Raw genomic sequence first — 17,961 nt, forward strand, 5'->3', positions numbered from 1 at the left:
ACTTGAAAAGTATTAATTTAAGGTACATTAAGAACAGATAAAAATGTGCGATTAAGTTGCGATTAATCACGAGTTAACTCACGACAATCATACGATTAAATATTTTAATCGACTGACAGCCCTACTATACAGCGGGTAAAATAAGTATTGAACAGTATTGAAGGTGCTGTTGACATGAAATTTTCACTAGATCTAGGTAACAACCCAAGTAATCCATACATACAAAGTAAGCAAAACAAATAAGTTCAGAAATTAAGTTATGCGGAATAAAATGGAACGACACAGCGAAAAGTATTGAGCACATGAAGAAAGGGAGGTGCAAAAAGGTATGGAAAGCCAATCAGTAATTAGAAAAGAATCCTGCCCCTTGTCAGTGGAAACTGATATTAGCTGGTTCAGTCCCAACACCTATCAGAATGATGAAGATGAAACAACGCTGGACATTTCAGCCAAGGAAACTCTCAGTTGGTTTCAGAGAAAGAAAATAAAGCTGCTAGAATGGCCAGCCAATCACCTGACTTGAATCCAACAGAAAATCTATGGAAAGAACTAAAGATCAGAGTTCATAGAAGAGGCCCACGGAACCTTCAACATTTGAAGACTGTTTGTGTTTGTGTGGAAGAATGGGCCAAAATCACACCTGAGCTATGCATGCGACTAGTTTCTCCATACAAGGAGGTATCTTGAAGCTGTCATAACCAACAAAGGCTTTAGTATGAAGTATTAAATACATTTCAGTAAGTGTGTTCAATACTTTTTTACCTGGGTCATTAAATTTTATTACACAGAACTTAATTTCTGAACTTATTTGTTTTGTTTTCTTTGTATGTATGGATTGCTTGGGTTGTTACCGGCATCTGGTGACAACTTCATGTCAACAGCACCTTTAGAAATATATTTACTGAGAAAAATAGTGATGTGTTCAATACTTATTTTACCCGCTGTATATATACATATTTATATATTTTTTTTCACAAATAATGGATGGCTGGTAGAATGACAGACAGAAAATAAGAGAAAAATAACTGAGGTGGATGAACAGATTGAATCATAGCAGTGTAATAACAGATGTCTCTTGCCGCTAATGAACTCAAAAAAAAAAAGAAACATTTGTGATTCTACCAAAGAGCATATGTAGACATTATTTGCTCAGATGACATTCTGAATTTAAACAGCTGAAATCTATTAAACTTTACACACTGTATCTTTTTTTAACCATGTTAATGCTAGAGATCTTAATGCCTGATCTAAATGACCAAGATTTGTTTTTATTTTTAATATTTTTGGCATCAATCGAGAACTGTGCACAGTTGGTTGATTAACAGAAGTGGTCAGCATGGTCAATGAAAAATTTTCTGTTACTTGAATTTTAAATAAATGTTGTACTTTATCAGCCATCAGCCACCCTGTTCATTAGATATCCCATTTGCTTTGACCATGTAAAACCCTGATTGGTCAACCACTAATTAAGTCCATTTTCAACCCGGGGTTAAGTAATGCATCACACTTGAATGAGGGTTGGCACAGGGTTACAGAGAACAAATAACCCAAAGAAAACTAAGAACAATGTGAAATATGGAACAGGATTGTGTTTGAGGTTTGAAAAGCCCATTCATTTCTCTTTTTATTATCTTGTCAATTTTCCCTGTTCCCTTCGTTTTTCTCTCAGAGACCACCCTGTTTAACGAGGGTCAAATAAAAGAAAACAAAATAATGGGGTGTGTGCCATGTGCTGATTGTGACTGCAGGAAAAGAGGAGAAATTATTTATACTGTACATTTTTTACCATTGTACTCAGAAGAAGACGTGAGTGCTTTTAAATAACAGTCCATTAATGTATTATTATTAAAAATGAGACAAATCAAAGCAGGTTGTCCACTCTAATGGGTGCATGTGCTGTGGTCTGACAGAATGATTGCTAAAGGAAATTATGTCATTAATCCATCTTGTGGTCCTTTGTCTAGAGTATAATTTGGCATGATTGTTGCTCTGTTAAAGTGCACAAATATTAATTTGCAAAATGTGATGTTCTGTTTGGATATCTTATCCAATCGTAAGTCATAAAATATCACCAAAACCACACTGAGGACTAGATTTCACATACATCACTTAGATATACAGTATGTATGTAACCTGTAACCAGGGTGTTGCTGTGGTTGGAGTTCTCTGTGAGTTTTAGGGGCTGTTCACACAGAATACTTTTTCTATTCCATTTTTTTTTTTTTTTTTACGTAAGCATGCACTAGATGGACACGTATGGCCATTGCGCTCAGCATCTCACAGATTGGCACCGTGTTTTTGAGGCGCCGTGTCAAGATAAAAGAATTTAAACTTTCACACGCAGCCTCGCTCATTGGTGTCAAGTCCAGAAGAGTGGACCAATCAGAAGACCACAGAGGCGGGGCAAGCGTTGCAAGCTTTTGTTCACAGTAGCAAGTTTGCATGGCAACTGTTTCATTTGATGGCAACATTTTGCACCGTGCTTTAAAAATAATCTTTCTATTCAGCATGGAATCCTTAAAAATGCAAACGCAAAAATGGTTTACATAAAACATTAATCAGCACAAATGCTCCCTGAGCAGCAAATCAGCCTATTAGAATGATTTCTGAAGGATCACGTGACACTGAAGACTGCAGCAATGATGCTGAAAATTCAGCTTTGCATGACAGGAATAAATTATATTTTAAAACTGTTTTAAAATATAATAATATTTTACAATATTACTATTTTTACTGTATTTTTATTCAAATAAATCTTCTTTCAAAAACATTAAAAAGGGGTAGTTTATATATTTAAAAGTAAATATTGGCGGTATCATTCATATCCATAACACAGTAACAATTTGGGTTAGGGGGTTGCAAATCGTGCGCTGTGCTTTTCCAAACCTGAACTCTTTTCAGCACAAAATATCTTTTAAAGATAATGTTTTATTCACCCTTGAAACGTAAAATGAGGCGTATCCGTAATTAGGCTGATGGTCTGTGCTGAACTAATGTTCTGATTGGAATGACCAGCCAGTGCGCAGCTCTGCAGGAGGTAAATGAAGGAAACGCGCCTGCTGAAGCACTCATAGAACATACATACACGATTCAATCACGCCGAGCAGTGAGTGAACGAAACATTGTCTTTGCTTTGCTCTCTGTAATTGTTCTGCCAGGAAAGCCCAAAAAAAACAACTCCGATAACATTCATAGAGTAATGGAGCCGAGGGCATGTGCTGGAGCAGGGTGATATTTCACCGAGTGAGAGTGATAATTCCTGATGGAGCAGAAGTGCCGCCAGTGATCTGCCTTTATCTCACCGCTCATATTTCACTCGCTCAGCCATCGCCACAGAGAGACACTTTATCATTATTTCACACAAAACAGCAATAAGCACAACTAACCCAGGCAAGCGAGAGGCCCTGTACAGACTTCCGCCCCACCCGTATCCAACAGGAAACAGAGTGCAGGGGGGAAACAAAGCTATTTTGGGACAATGCAACTCTCGGCCCCCTCCGCCTTCGGATATTAGTCGCCTATTGTGGTGATATAATGATCTCTTCGATACAGCTGCAGGAATGACTCACGCTTAAGCCTATCTGATATCTCCCCAAACGAGGCCTACATTAACTTCCTGTTCCCTGAAGGACCGGGCACCACGCAGTTCAGCGCTGTTTATCCATTCTTTGAAAGCAACAGGCAATCTGTGCATCCTTCTCAGTCGTACCTGCTGATGCTTCTCGAATTCCAGTTTGATGGGGGACTTGATGCAGTTGCAGGTGTCATGGTACGTCTGTTTGAGAGCCAGATCCATCAGGTGTTTGTGATAGGCTCCCGCCACATTTCCACAGATGAAGATGATGATGTTAGCCAGGATCTATAAAGACACATAAAACAGCTTTAGCGAGAGGTATAGAGATACTGTATGTCGCAAAACCACAAAAACTATATATATATATATAATACATAAATTACTACATAAAATAAATATATTAAATGTAAATTATATATAGATGAACAACATGTTATACCATAATATATATAATAAATAAAATGAAAGAAATTAATAATTTTATTCAACAAGGATGCATAAAATTAATCAAAAGTGAAAGTAAAGACATTTATATTGTAGCGAAAGATTTTTATTTAAAATAAATGATGTTCTTTTGAACTTCCTTTTCATTTCAGTAACAAAAAATCCACCATAATAAAATAATATTAAATATTCAATAAACTCTTCAACGTCGATAACACTGATAATGTTGTAACACTAAAGACTGGAGTGATTATGCAAAAAATTCAGTTTTGCATTATAGAAAAAAATTACAATATGAAACATTTCTTATAAATTGTTTACTATTTACTTATAAATGACTGTTTTTACTGTAGTTTGTGCTTGTATATTTCACACACACACACACACACACACACACACACACACACACACACTTTTCTTTTTTTGAATTAAGATATAGATTATGATATGTATAACATTGTTCATTTTCATTATATATCAATATTATTATTGTAATGTTTATATCAGAAATTGAGCACAACAGGTGACCACAATAACGTTTCTCTGCAAAATTATCACATAACGTGAACTGCAATCATATTGTGTCAAATATGTTATTGAAATAAAAGTTTAAATAAATAATTTCAATAATACTTCAATATTACAGTGATAAAAATGAGTGAATGTGATACATTATCATGAAAATAATGCAACAATGCAATAAATGCTAAAATACGGTACTAAAATACACTTCATTTTCTTAAAGTAAAATACAATTATATGTATACTGTAAAATATAAATTTATGTAAATATTTTAAATTCTTTTGATTTCAGGGTGAAATATAGTAAAATGAAACCTTAACTAATAACACATTTTAATTCAGTAATAAAATGTAATGCCTCAGAAACCTTAATTCCAAGCAAGTGTTTATAAATTATCAGTCTAGTAATGGACATGTTAAATATTTAGTACTGAATTAATGTGGAGACAGTATAAAACAAGTAATAAATGCACTAAATTGCCTGGTAGGTACAGGAAGACATTAGTGCCAGACCACAGACACTTCAGGAACATATGCAGTAGAGCCAAATGGCTTTTGACTGAGTTTCAAATGGCAGAGGTAAGCACATTAGTGAAAGATGGAATCAGTATAAGGATCCAGAGAGGGATGTGCCTCTACATTGATTCAAAAGATATTGATCTTCAGGAAAAGTGAATTCAGTCCAGCCCATGAAAAGCTTTCAGCAGCCTCATGCATTATGTCAGACTGAGCAAATATCAGCGCAGTACTGAATATGGTGCTGTTATCTTTCACAAATGGAGAGCAGGATGTGTTGGATAATTGGGTTTAATTGCAATATCTGAAACTAGACATAATTGTGTAGACACAATAAGGCATGAGAAATGATAAACACTACAATAATGAAGATTTGGCTCATGAATATTGGTGCATGTCTAGAATGTTCAAGAAGATTATCAAGAATACCATGATGTAAAGATATAATTTAATTATATTTTTTATAATTTAGAGAAATAAAAAATAAATAAATTAAAAAGGGCTTAATTTTTTGTATGCAAAATTTATCTTTGACATGATGTAAATATATAATTTATATATAATTTTATAAGTTAAATAAATATACAAATGAATGAATAAATAAATATAAATCAGTTTTTTAAGTAATATTTAATTATGGCTTAATGTAAATATATAATTTAAGTATATTTTAAAATTCAAATAAATGAACAAAAATATAAATAAATAATCAAACAAATTAATAAATTTAAAACAGGCTTCTTTTTAAGTAAAATTCAATCTTGGCTTGATGTAAATATATTATTTAATTATATTTTAAAATTCAAATAAATTAATAAAATATAAAGAAATAAACAACTATAAAACAAGTTTTTCATTAAGTAAAATTTAATCTTGGCTTTATGTAAACATATCATTTAATTATATTTTATAATTAAAATAAATAAATATATAAACAAATAAAAAGGCTTCATTTTGAGTAAAATGTAATTTTGGCATGATGTAAATATATAATTTAATTATATTTTATAATTTAATAAATAAAAATGAAAGAAGTTGTATTTTCTAAGTACAATTAAATTTATTTTATAATGTCAAAATTTCTTATTTTTAAATGAAATATGATCCAGACAGATTCTTGACAATTCACCCACATAGTAAATTAGTTTAAATCAACACTATTATGAATGATTACCTCATAAATATGAATTCAGTGTATGGTAGCTTATGATGTTGTGGAGAAAAACACACACACCCACACACACAATAAATAAATAAATAAAATTAGACCACTGTAATATTTTTTGTACTTTGTATTTTTTTTTTTTTAACTCTGCACATAAACTTGGCGTATTACTGTAAAGGCTATTTTTTTATAAGGTGGATGGAGGGACGATTCAAACTCATTTTCTGTTGTAATCAACAGTATACCAGAAATGCTATCAATACAATTTGCATCTGAGCTCAGAACATTTCTGTAATTTGCCCCATTTATGTGGTCAATCTCATCTGAGCCTCTTTCAGACTCATCAAATTTGCAGCTTCTCCATGGCAACCTCCATACATGCGTCTGAGTTGAGCGGTGGAGTAAACACAGCCAGTAAGAACAGACGGGGTTGTTAAGGTTCACCCCAGACTGTGCAAAGGCCTCTGTCATTTTAATTAGACTACAACCTCCTGCTAATATCACTCAATGACATTATTAGCAGATTAAACATCATCCACTGCAGGCAATTACACAACACTCTTCATCAATTAGGAACACAGTCAACAAAGAGCTCCTCAACGACCCCTCAGCATCTCAAGATACATTGTTTGGCTTCCAGAAATTGATCATGACCAATCGAACATTAACTCGACAGACGACAGGAGAAGTGCTGTTTGCCTTGAAACTCTTTCTGGCTGTGTCTGTGCTAAAGAAAGCTGTGTTGGTATCAATGAACAACTTCAACAGAAACAGAAAAAGCTTTTAAACAGGCAATATAATGTAGTTATATTTGAGTGGTTGACATTGATCATAACATCATAAATAAAGAGCTGATTAATACTTGTGTTTTTCAACTATATGCACTTTTGGACTAAAGACAACTCTTAAAACTCTCTTATTTATGCACAATAACGTTCAGCGATATACAGGTGCATCTAAAAAAATTATAATAATATTGTGAAAAAGTTCTCTTTTTTTGTAAATTATTTCAAAAAGTGAAACTTTCATATATTCTAAATTCACTACATGTAAAGTAAAACATTTCAACCGTTTTTTTTAGTTAGTTTGTTTGTTTTAATTTTGATGATTAGAGCTTACAGCTCATGAAAGTCAAAAATCAGTATCTCAAAATATTAGAATATTTACATTTGAGTTTGAATAAATGACCATCCCTACAGTATAAACTCCGGGTATCTCTTGTTCTTTGAAACCACAATAATGGAGAAGACTGCTGACTTGGCAATGGTCCAGAAGACGAACATTGACGCCCTCCACAAAGAGGGTAAGTGACAGAGGGTCATTACTGAAAGGTGTGGCTGTTTAAAGAGTGCTGTATCAAAGCATATTAAACGCAGAGTTGACTGGAAGGAAGAAATTGGGTAGGAAAAGGTGCACAAGCAACAGGGATGACAGCAAGCTTGAGAATACTGTCAAGCAAAGCCGATTCAAACACTTGGGGGAGAACTGAAGCTGGAGTCAGTGCATCAAGAGTCACCACGCTCCGACGTCTTCAGGAAAAGGGCTACCAAGCCACTTCTGAACCATAAACAACATCAGAAGCATCTTACCTGGGCTAAAGAGATCTTACCTGCTCAGTGGTTCAAAGTCCTCTATTCAGATAAAAGTAAATTTTGCATTTCATTTGGAAATCAAGGTCTGGAGTCTGGAGAGGCACAGAATCCAAGCTGCTTGAAGTCCATTGTGTTTTATCAAGTCCAAAGTCAATGGAGCCGTAAGCCGTAAGCAGCTGTAAGCTCTAATCATCAAAATTAAAACAAAACTTTTGAAATATTTTATATGTAATGAATCTAGAATATATGAAAGTTTCACTTTTTGAAATAAGTTACAAAAAAATAAACTTTTTCATGATATCCTAATGTCTAATAATAAAAAATATTAATATCTAATAATAAAAACATTTTTGAGATGCACCTGTACATATATATTTGTTTTCTCTCAAGTAAAGAAAATTTGCACCAGTGTAATTTCCACCACATCTCAAATCTCTCAAAAATGTCTCAAAAATGAAGGTAGTGAAAACTACATTTGTAATTTTTGGGGGGAATAATTGACTAACTTCATTATCAGGCTGGAGCTTAATGTCTTTCAAATTACAATTCATCCCAAAATAAATGAACAAGCAAAACAAATATTTTTCTAGATTTTTCTCACAGACAAATTAAAGATGACCATTTCCCCCAATCTCTCACATAATTCTTGTCATAATCAGTGTTATTTTAGTATTGTTTATATACTACTATATAATTAATATTAATATAATTAATAATATTATACTCTATAATATTATAGCATTTTATAATATTTTGAACTAGCTTTTATTTTTTTATATAAATGTTTAAATATAAATATTAGTGCTGTCAAACGATTAATCGCATTCCAAAATAAACGTTTTTGTTTACATAATATATGTGTGTATGCTGTGTATATTTATTATGTATATATATTGTATTTAAATAAATACACACAGTACACATGCATATATTATGTAAACAAATTTTTTATTTTGGAATGCGATTAATTGCGATTAATCATTTGACAGCACTAATAAACATCTGTATATATTTTATATTCAGTTTTCATTTTTATTTTAGTTTAAGTTTTAGCAATTTTGCTGTGCTTTTTATTTTTTAGCCTTTTTATTTATATTTCATTTTTAGTTTTAGTAATTTTGCTACTTCAATGTAAATTAATTTTTATTTATAAATTTTATAAATGTATTTTTACTATTTATTATCTATCTGTCTATCTATCTATCTATCTATCTATCTATCTATAACTAAATTTGAATTGAGTTAAATAGCCTGTGATGAAAATGTGACAACATTTTATTTATACAACATATATATCCTCTGACACAATTAAATCATATTTTCACATCTTTTGCATAATTTGACAAAATTACAGCTTGTTTGGAAATGGCACAACAACATATTCTGCTCACAAGTGATATTAACCTAATGCAGCACATCGTCTCCCTCTCTCTCTTAAGAGTATGCTATTTAAAGGCTGGTCCACCTGCCACGAGGCACACCTGTATCTCACTGGGAGAGCTTTATAGGACAGGTCCTTCAAGAGCAGCCTTGATAAATTATTCTTCTGGCTGTAATCATTGAGCAGGAGGAAGAGGCCAGTCATAAAAGTAAACGAGCACAGAACAGGGTCTGCAGGGAACCATAGCTTAATTACAAAACACTGGCATCTGACATCATCTCTACAACTCTGATCCAGACAGATGCGACCTTGTTTTCAACTTTGTTATTTTTTTTTTAGCCTTCGATTAACACGAGACCTTTGTTTGCAGAGTACGTCAGCGGTAAACATCCTGAAAGTGACGTCCAAAGCCTTTAAAGCCTCTAAAAAACAAGATACGACCCGCAGCTCTGGAGAGCACCTAACATAAAGAGGTCGTAACGCCTCTAATGAGAGCGAGGAAAGCTTGATTAACTACCAGTGCTGAATGTGAAGGGTCGTTAAGGTTGCTTTTAATGAAGCTCTCCTACTGTTGGAGGACTGACCACAGTGAAAGTGTTTACCGATCCTAAAGAGGATTATTTTTAAGGTTTTTAAATTGGACTGGACAACAAGCTTATAATAACAATCTACGCCCTTCCGCTACTGGGTTCTTTGCTGCCTCTCGAACACAACCTGACAGCCAGTATTTTTGTGTTCCTGTGGACCATGTGACTTGAGTGTTGCCTTGGTTACATGCGCTGTGTCTGAAAAAACATATCTGCTTGAGATCTGCTTAGGAAAATAATAAAAAAAAAAAGGTTCTGGAAAATCGATAGAAAGGTAGGCATGAATTATTATTTAACAGTTACGTAAGACTCTTTAGTACTGCAAACCGAACAAAAAGCAGTGCATGGAAGTGTACTGTGTGTTCTTGTCAACTTTATGTATTTATATATAGGTGGGACTGGGTAATGTTGTCACACCTTTTACTCCAGTGAATATTTCTCAGGAATGTTTAATATTTAAAGGTCAGTTTTTGCATAGGCACATACCTTATAGTCTTGACTACAAAAAAGCTATTCAACATTTTCACCGTTATTGCCCAGGAAAGAAAGGTATAATTAATCAACACATGCTGACCTTTTGATTATAACATGCAAATGAGCTCCAACAGCAGGACATGCAGTCATGCTACATGAAGCAAGTTGTCACAATTGGAACCTGCTGTTTATTGATTTGAGAAAACACTGTTTTTTTTTTTTTTTTTTAATATGAAATGCTAGAGAAATAAAGTTGGTTATTTAGTAGTATTTCAGCAGAAATTAAACAGTATAATATTACGAAGCACAAAATAATAGGTACAAAAGAGGGGTAAAGTAAAAAAATAAATAAATTGCTAAAATGTGCAACGTGATTTACTAAGGTTTGCGCTGGTCATTTAACTGTTACTGGTTAACTGTTACTTCTGCTATTTTTTTTATCAAGTAGCTTCATCCCAATTTGCAAATTGTTAATGTTTCTGCTGCTATTATTATCATGCAGTTGCACTCAATTTGCTACATGTTACTGTACTATTGTTTTGCATATAAGTCAATATTGTACATAATCTATATTCCTAATTCTGCAGCATAGTTTATTTTTTTTATTAGCATTTTTATTATGTTTGTTTGTATATGTGCGTCTTTATTTTTACATAGTTTGCACTTGTCTTGGCATTCACTGTGGACAGCAAAGAAAGAATTTCATTGTACAGGGAAACTTGTTTTCCACACTGTGCACATGACAATAAACGCTTTAAATCCTTGAATTTTACCGGTAATTTACGCCCCCCAAAAAGCATGTCTTAACCCATTTTGCTTCTGTGTTGTTAGTAGATTACATGCAGCATTATCATTAGCTATGTTTCCATCCACCTATTTTTATGCGAATTTTGGGATATTGCTTAAAAAAATGCTGGATGGAAACGCGAAGATGAGCATAAATTCTAAAAATGTGCATAAAAAAATGTGTCTGATAAATTTCTTATCCAGTAAGAAAACATGCACATGAACTATGATGGAAACACTTCAAATAAATTCCTTAATGCGCATAAAAAAGACTTTGGACCAACCAATGGACAGATCTCATTGAACAACATCTGAAATGCTAGTTTTGTCATTCTAAAATGCTTGAGCAAAGTTTTGTCAAAGTTTTTTTGTTATAATTAACATCCAGAACTGCGCTCCCAAACAGCAGACTCCGAAAATAAGATAGCATGACCGCGTTTTGTCTGTGTGCTCTGAAGCTTGTAATTTATTGTATCCAAAAATTATTTTATACAGTGCCTTCTCCTACTGCAGCAAATGATTTTTTTCTTCATGATATTTAGAGAAAGTTAATCAGGAAGTGATGATTTTGTTCTCTTCAACTCACTGAATGGAAACGGTGCTTTATTTGCAAATATTTTATGCGGTATTCCAATTTTGTGAATATAAGTTTAATTCGTAACTTTGGATGGAAGCTATTGGCTCTGCTTTTTTGCAACCATACTCTTTTGCTCTTTGTAGATTGCGCTGTTCATTATGGAAGTTCTCTAATTTGCTCATTGTTGGTAGATCAACCACAGAACTTTCCACTCCCATCGGTGCATTTATGAGATTGCACTCTCACACTTTGCCCTGTTTAGCAAATCTGACCCTTAAATTTGAATTGGTCTCATAATTGATGAAGTTTGCATCATTGATTCTATTACCTTCCTTTTTATTACTGTGAAGCTGCTTTGAAATGATCAGTAGGGAAGAGAGGGGCACAACCTAACACTTTTTGACTTTCTCAGTTTGTGTAAATCCACATGGAGTTCACAGTATATTTTTTCCACATTAATTTCACACTTGTCAAGTACAGATATATGGTTTTGTTTCATAATTACAGAGTATCATTTTTTATTTACCCTAAAAGAATGGAAGTGAACTGTGACGTTGTAACATAACCAAATGACAGCTTAAAATGTTATATGATCTAATGAAAAAAATATACAAGACAAACTAAAATATTTCTAAACTAAACGTTTTCAAATAAAATAATGGCATTTTTTAAGAATGAAAAATAATCTAATTTTGGAGTTGACAATGAACACATTGCAACCATACTTGGGACGGCCCTGATCGCAACACATGGCTATACAGTATAGTTCAAAACAATGCGGGCAAACAGATGAAAAAACAGATGAAATTTAGAGCCCAAATTTAGGCCCCAGCCTGGCCCTGGCCCGATACGCTCAGGCCCTAGCCTGGCCCGTGTCCGACAGCTCATCAGAATTACTGACCCGAGCACGTCTTTTTTTCCCCTTCTCCCAAAAAGGCTTATACTACTGTTTCAGCTATTAAAATAGTTCAGTTTTGTATGTAATGGCAAAGTGATTATATTTCGTTTAGTTTTTTTATTAGGCTGAGTTAATTTAGAAAAACTTTTGAAGCATTTTATGTTCATTAAATATAAGTTTTTTCTTTTTTAAAGTAACGACCAAGGGGCCAGCGGCAGACAGTGAGCTGATCATAGCCTATGTTTGATCAGTTTAGCCTTCTCAAATCATCACGACTTACCTAAAATAAAATCTATAGATATACTAAAACAGTTCAAGCATATAAGAATGTTTAAATGTTAAACCTAGATTAACAAATCCAATCTATAATTCTATATCCAATCGTTTGTGTGGAGAGTGGAAGCTAAAGCGCGCTTTGCAGGACAGGCGCCAGCGCGATCACTTGCTTTTTTTTTCAATGGAAACAACTTAAAATACACCATAATTTTTGCTCATAAAGGTAAGAGTAATACATCATTTGGAACTGTAAAGGGTCTACTTTTATTTGTGTGCACTCACAATATCAACAAAATGTTGTGCTTTTATAAAATATAGAAAACAAACATGATGCGCTTTCTGCCGTCTCGATCTTGAACAAGATCGCTTCACAAAAATGAACCGAAACTCAGCGAATACATGCCTCACAGACATGATAAATATATCAATAGGAAGTTTTAAATTATTACTTAATGAAATAAATCAAATCGAAAATTATAAAAATTGAAAATCTTTCATTATAGGCCTAATCATAATCCGTAAAGATGCACTTCTCTCTAAAGGCGCGTCTAATGAGGAGATGGTGAGCCAGGATCGTCATCTTCATCTTTGCGACACTGACACAGAAAACACTAGTTTATTAGTAAATAATTCAAATATCTCCTTACTATTTCCCCCTGACACATTCATTGTAATTACTTTTGCTGGTGCTTTGCAGCAAGCTTTAGCCTATTGCATGCATTTGAACGCAGAACTCTTCAGCTGCGCTGACGGCACGCTCTCTTCTACTGCTGGACACTAAACACAGTCGAGCCGCTCTTGACAGTCGTGATAGCACGGTCTCGTGTTGTTTCCACAAATTGTTTCCAATTTTTTTTCATCACTAATTGATGGATGTCTAAAATATAAAAATAAGGAGAACCCTAAAACAGGCCCGCGTCTGAACTATGATGTGAAAATTGGCCCGAAGCCTGGCCCTAGGGGTGTAAAAAAGTCGGGGCTCGTTGGACCCGGGTTGAAATGCAGGGCTCTAATAAGAAGTGATGAAAGTGATAAAAAGCAGCTGCAAATGTTTTACAAAATTCACACACTAAATATGCAACAATTTATGTTCTACAACCAAATTAAGTGTAATATCTAATTTATTTCTGCACCTGAGACAGTCTTGCACACTTACTTTCTGTTGCATACAAATGCTCTCAAGCCCTGTCCCAAGTGGCACACTTCACATGCACTTGCGCTCTTGCGGACTTACAATGGCCACTGTGTGCGTGTGTCCGTTAAGTCCACAAGACTGTAGTGTGTCCCATTCACCATTTAGCTTTCAGAAGGATGTGCACTTCTGCTAAGCCTGCACTGAGTTGACTGAGTCTTCTAACCGACATTACATCAAGAAAATGTGGACTCAGCAGAAGACTGCGAGGACAATTTGGGACAGGGCCTCAAGTGGCCAGTAAGTTTTAGTTTGTGTTTTGCTGGCTCTTCTTTATCCACTGATCTTAGATTTTATACTGACACCTAGTGGCATGGAGGCATTAGGTTTGTTTGCTAAATTCTGCCGCTTCATAACAAAGTTGTTCAAATTTTGTTTAATTCCTTTTCATGTACGTTTTTCCATTTCACTTGACTGCTTGTTCTGACACTTGCAACTTGCAACATTTAAAAATAAATGAACTTAATTCAATATGTATCCTCTGCCAATTCTCCAGCCTAATGCTACAGTGTTTAAAGAGAAGAAGATCAGGACCAATGACACAGATCTGAAACAGCTAGCCTTGTGGAATTACACTGGATGGAGAAATTTTGCCTGTTATTTCTGAAAGGAAATGTGTCATTTAAGTGGGAAGGCCATATGATGAGCAAAACAGCCAGGCTGACAGTGGAGGATTATGGGAAGTGTGCCCTCCCATGACAGCAAAGCCATATAGGTCATGGCGAAACACCATCACCCCTTACAACCCCTGCAGGAAACAGAGTAGAAACATCCTTCCACATTCACTCGCTCGCTCTGACTCACATTCTCGAACATATTCTCGTGCCTCAGACAACTTTTTACAGGACAAACTCTTTGGTCTCTTTGTGCCATGCTGGTGCTCAAAGACTGTTGCCGTTTATTCTTAGATACTAGCTGTTCCTTTCTCAGCCCACACGATTTCAGTGAACGAAATCAACTGGAATGACACACACACACACACACTTACCTGCCAAACGAGGGCCTCCATGTGGTCGGTAGTGTTCGAGAGCCAGATGCTGAGCACTAGTGTGTGGGAGGATGAAGTGAGGACACTAGCGATGACGGCATCCCTCATGGAGAACGGCAGCATGGTGTACACCACAAACACAATAAACAGGAAAAATGACACCTGCAAACAGAGTTAACGGTGCATTAGAGTGCCATTTAACATCTACAGCTTACAAACATAGGACAGAGATCAGATCAGGATAAACGCTGAAATACACTACATGACTTTTGCCCAGATTTTTGCCATGTTTTACAGGTTAGACAAGTTGACGCTTGTTACTGAAAGTCAAAGTCAGTCTGCAGATTTGCGTTGACAGATTTCACAGAAAATCATGTAGTGTATGATGGTCACAGACTCTATTTTTTAGCATCAGGCTATGATTCCATGTGTCTCGTAGCATTAAGGTACGTGTTTCTGGGTGAGTCTGTTGTTTTTGTGAAGACTTGAAACCCAGTAATGTGTGATCCTCAGTCGTTTAGTGTATGATGCCCGGTCGTAACTATTTACAAAATCAGCAAATGCATGATGCAGGGGCGTCGCCATCATTTCAGAAGTGAGGGGGACAGAAATGTCAAATGTAATTATTATTATTATTTTGGTAACACATTAGAATAGGGAACACTTATTCACTATTAACTATTCGCCTCTGGCTTGCTCAGTTGGGGACACTTAATTTCTAGCGATTATCGCCGATTTGATTGCATCTCTGAATTCAATAATGAAATGCCTTTAACTGAAAATTGAGTGTTTAATCTTACCATTATACATTACTGACACTTCAATTTGATACTGTTAAGTGCTTTGACACAATCTGTATTGTTAAAAGCGCTATATAAATAAAGGTGACTTGACTTGACTTAACTATGACTTTTCCCTCAATAAATTTCTAATTTGCTGCTTATTAATAGTTAGTAAGGTAGTTTACGTATTGGGTAGGATTAGGAATGTAGCATAAGGCATTAATATGTGCTTAATTACTACTAATAAATGGCTAATATTCTAGTAATATGCATGCTAATAAGCAACTAGTTAAGAGGTCCTAAAATAAAGTGTTACCATTATTTTGTATTTGTGTGTGTGACTGTGTCTAATTGACAGGTTTTATTTTTTTCTTATCTCTTTTAATTGGCTAATAAATTAAATACAATGATATTACTATTATCAATAATTTGTATTGTGTTGTCACGAATCCTGTCCATGAACTTCCATTCACCCTCCACCAGAGGTCACTCGCTCACCACATGGACTTTCACACCACACATCAATGGACTCCAATTCCCACCATCCATTACTGATCACAGCTGTCACCAATCACTCATTGCACTAATCACACGCACACCTGATCCTACGCACACACTGATCACATACCTTATTTAAACCCTGGACTTTCCTTCCGTCACTGCCGAGTATTGTATGCATTATCGCTGCCCTACAGAGCCCTGTTAGTTTTCCTAGTCTTGCCTTGCCTCGCCTTGCCTTTGTCGGATTGTGTTTTCCCCTGCCTGGACTATCGCTGACGTTTTGGATTACCTCTCCTGTCTCGCCCCTTTGGATACTGTTCGCCGATCGTCGACCCACTCTTGTCTTTGTTTACTCTTTGTCTCGCCCATGTTATACCTGTTTGCCACTGTTCGACCCTGCCTGTTATGACCAAGTCTCTGCTCAATAAAAGTCTGCATATGGATCCGCATGTCTCATGTCTTGTCAGCCCCGTAACAGAATACTCGGCCCCACAAGGATCAAGCGGCTTTTCATGTGGATATTGGCCAGGTATGGACACTGCAAGACTGTTATTAACCCTCGAGCAGGAAGTGCGATCGCTCGAGGATTATATACAAGAGTATTTAGATGTAGCCTATTTTTCTGACCTGCCGGACTGTGTACTCATAGACTTCTTTTGCGAGGGCATTAAGCAGCCGCTCAAATCGCGACTAATTCGTGAGGGTCCCCGTTCGTCTTTAAGTGATTTTATGGACTATGCTCTATTGACTGTTGGTTCATCATTCACTGTGGGTGTTGCGGAGGAACGCGACACCGCACTCAATTGTATGATCGCAACCGTGCAGTAGCACGCTCACAAAATGGCAGTGACAGCGGAGCCCGTTCACAAAATGGCGGCCATAACAACACCCCGTCATGTTCTAGCTGATCTTCAGGAGTCAAGCCAAGTCACAGTTAATGCCAAAGAGCCAAATCAAGCCACAGTTGATCTTAAAGAACCAAGTCAAGTCACAGCTGATCTTCACGAGTCAAGTCAAGTCACAGCTGATCTTCACGAGTCAAGCCAAGTCACAGCCGATCTACACGAGTCAAGCCAAGTCACAGCCGATCTTCACGTCGCAGCTGATTTTCACGAGTCAAGCCAAGACACAGTTGATCGTCACCAATCAAGCCAAGTCAAAGCTGATCTTCACGAGTCAAGACAAGTCACAGCTGATCTTCACAAGCTAAGTCAAGCCAACGTTGATCGTCACGAATCAAGCCAAGTCAAAGCTGATTTTCACGAGTCAAGACAAGTCAAAGCTGATCTTCATGAGCCCAGTCAAGTCACAGTTGATGTCAGAGAGTCAAGTCACAGTTGGTCGTCATCAACCGAGTCACGTCTCAACTGATCTCCAAGAATCTTTCCCCGTCTCCGCTGATCATCCAGAGTCACAGCACGTCACAGCTGTCCATCCAGAGTCACAGCACGTCACGTCACGCCACGTCTCCGCTGACCGTCCAGAGTCATGCCACGTCTCCGCTGACTGTCCAGAGTCACGTCACGTCTCCGCTGACCGTCCAGAGTCACGTCATCTCCAGGCTGACACACCCAGATCATTAAGGTCAGTTCTTCACTATCCCAGTCTGGTATCCAGTGTGAGGGATTCACCGCTGGTGTCTGCACGCGCAGCTGGTATCCCCAAACTCACTCACTCTAACCCTCCTGTTCTTATGCATATTCCCC

The 17,961-nt window shown here is 36.0% G+C and overlaps 1 protein-coding gene across 6 annotated transcripts in view; it reads right to left on the reverse strand.

The window, feature by feature from the left end:
* adcy2b (adenylate cyclase 2b (brain)) overlaps positions 1–17,961 on the reverse strand; it is an 88,224-nt gene that overhangs the window by 32,106 nt on the left and 38,157 nt on the right. For all 6 annotated transcript variants that reach the window (XR_009267331.1, XM_058753961.1, XM_058753962.1 and 3 more), the window contains 2 exons: positions 14,973–15,134; positions 3,710–3,859 (listed from right to left, as the gene is read on the reverse strand). Coding sequence is in view for 5 of the 6 variants with exons in the window: in XM_058753961.1 (XP_058609944.1) it covers positions 3,710–3,859; positions 14,973–15,134 (312 nt within the window). In the remaining variant the exon portion in view is untranslated. The remainder of the gene's footprint in view (positions 1–3,709; positions 3,860–14,972; positions 15,135–17,961) is intronic.

This window comes from Onychostoma macrolepis, chromosome 19 (assembly GCF_012432095.1).
Source record: "Onychostoma macrolepis isolate SWU-2019 chromosome 19, ASM1243209v1, whole genome shotgun sequence".
Lineage (NCBI taxonomy): Eukaryota > Metazoa > Chordata > Actinopteri > Cypriniformes > Cyprinidae > Onychostoma > Onychostoma macrolepis.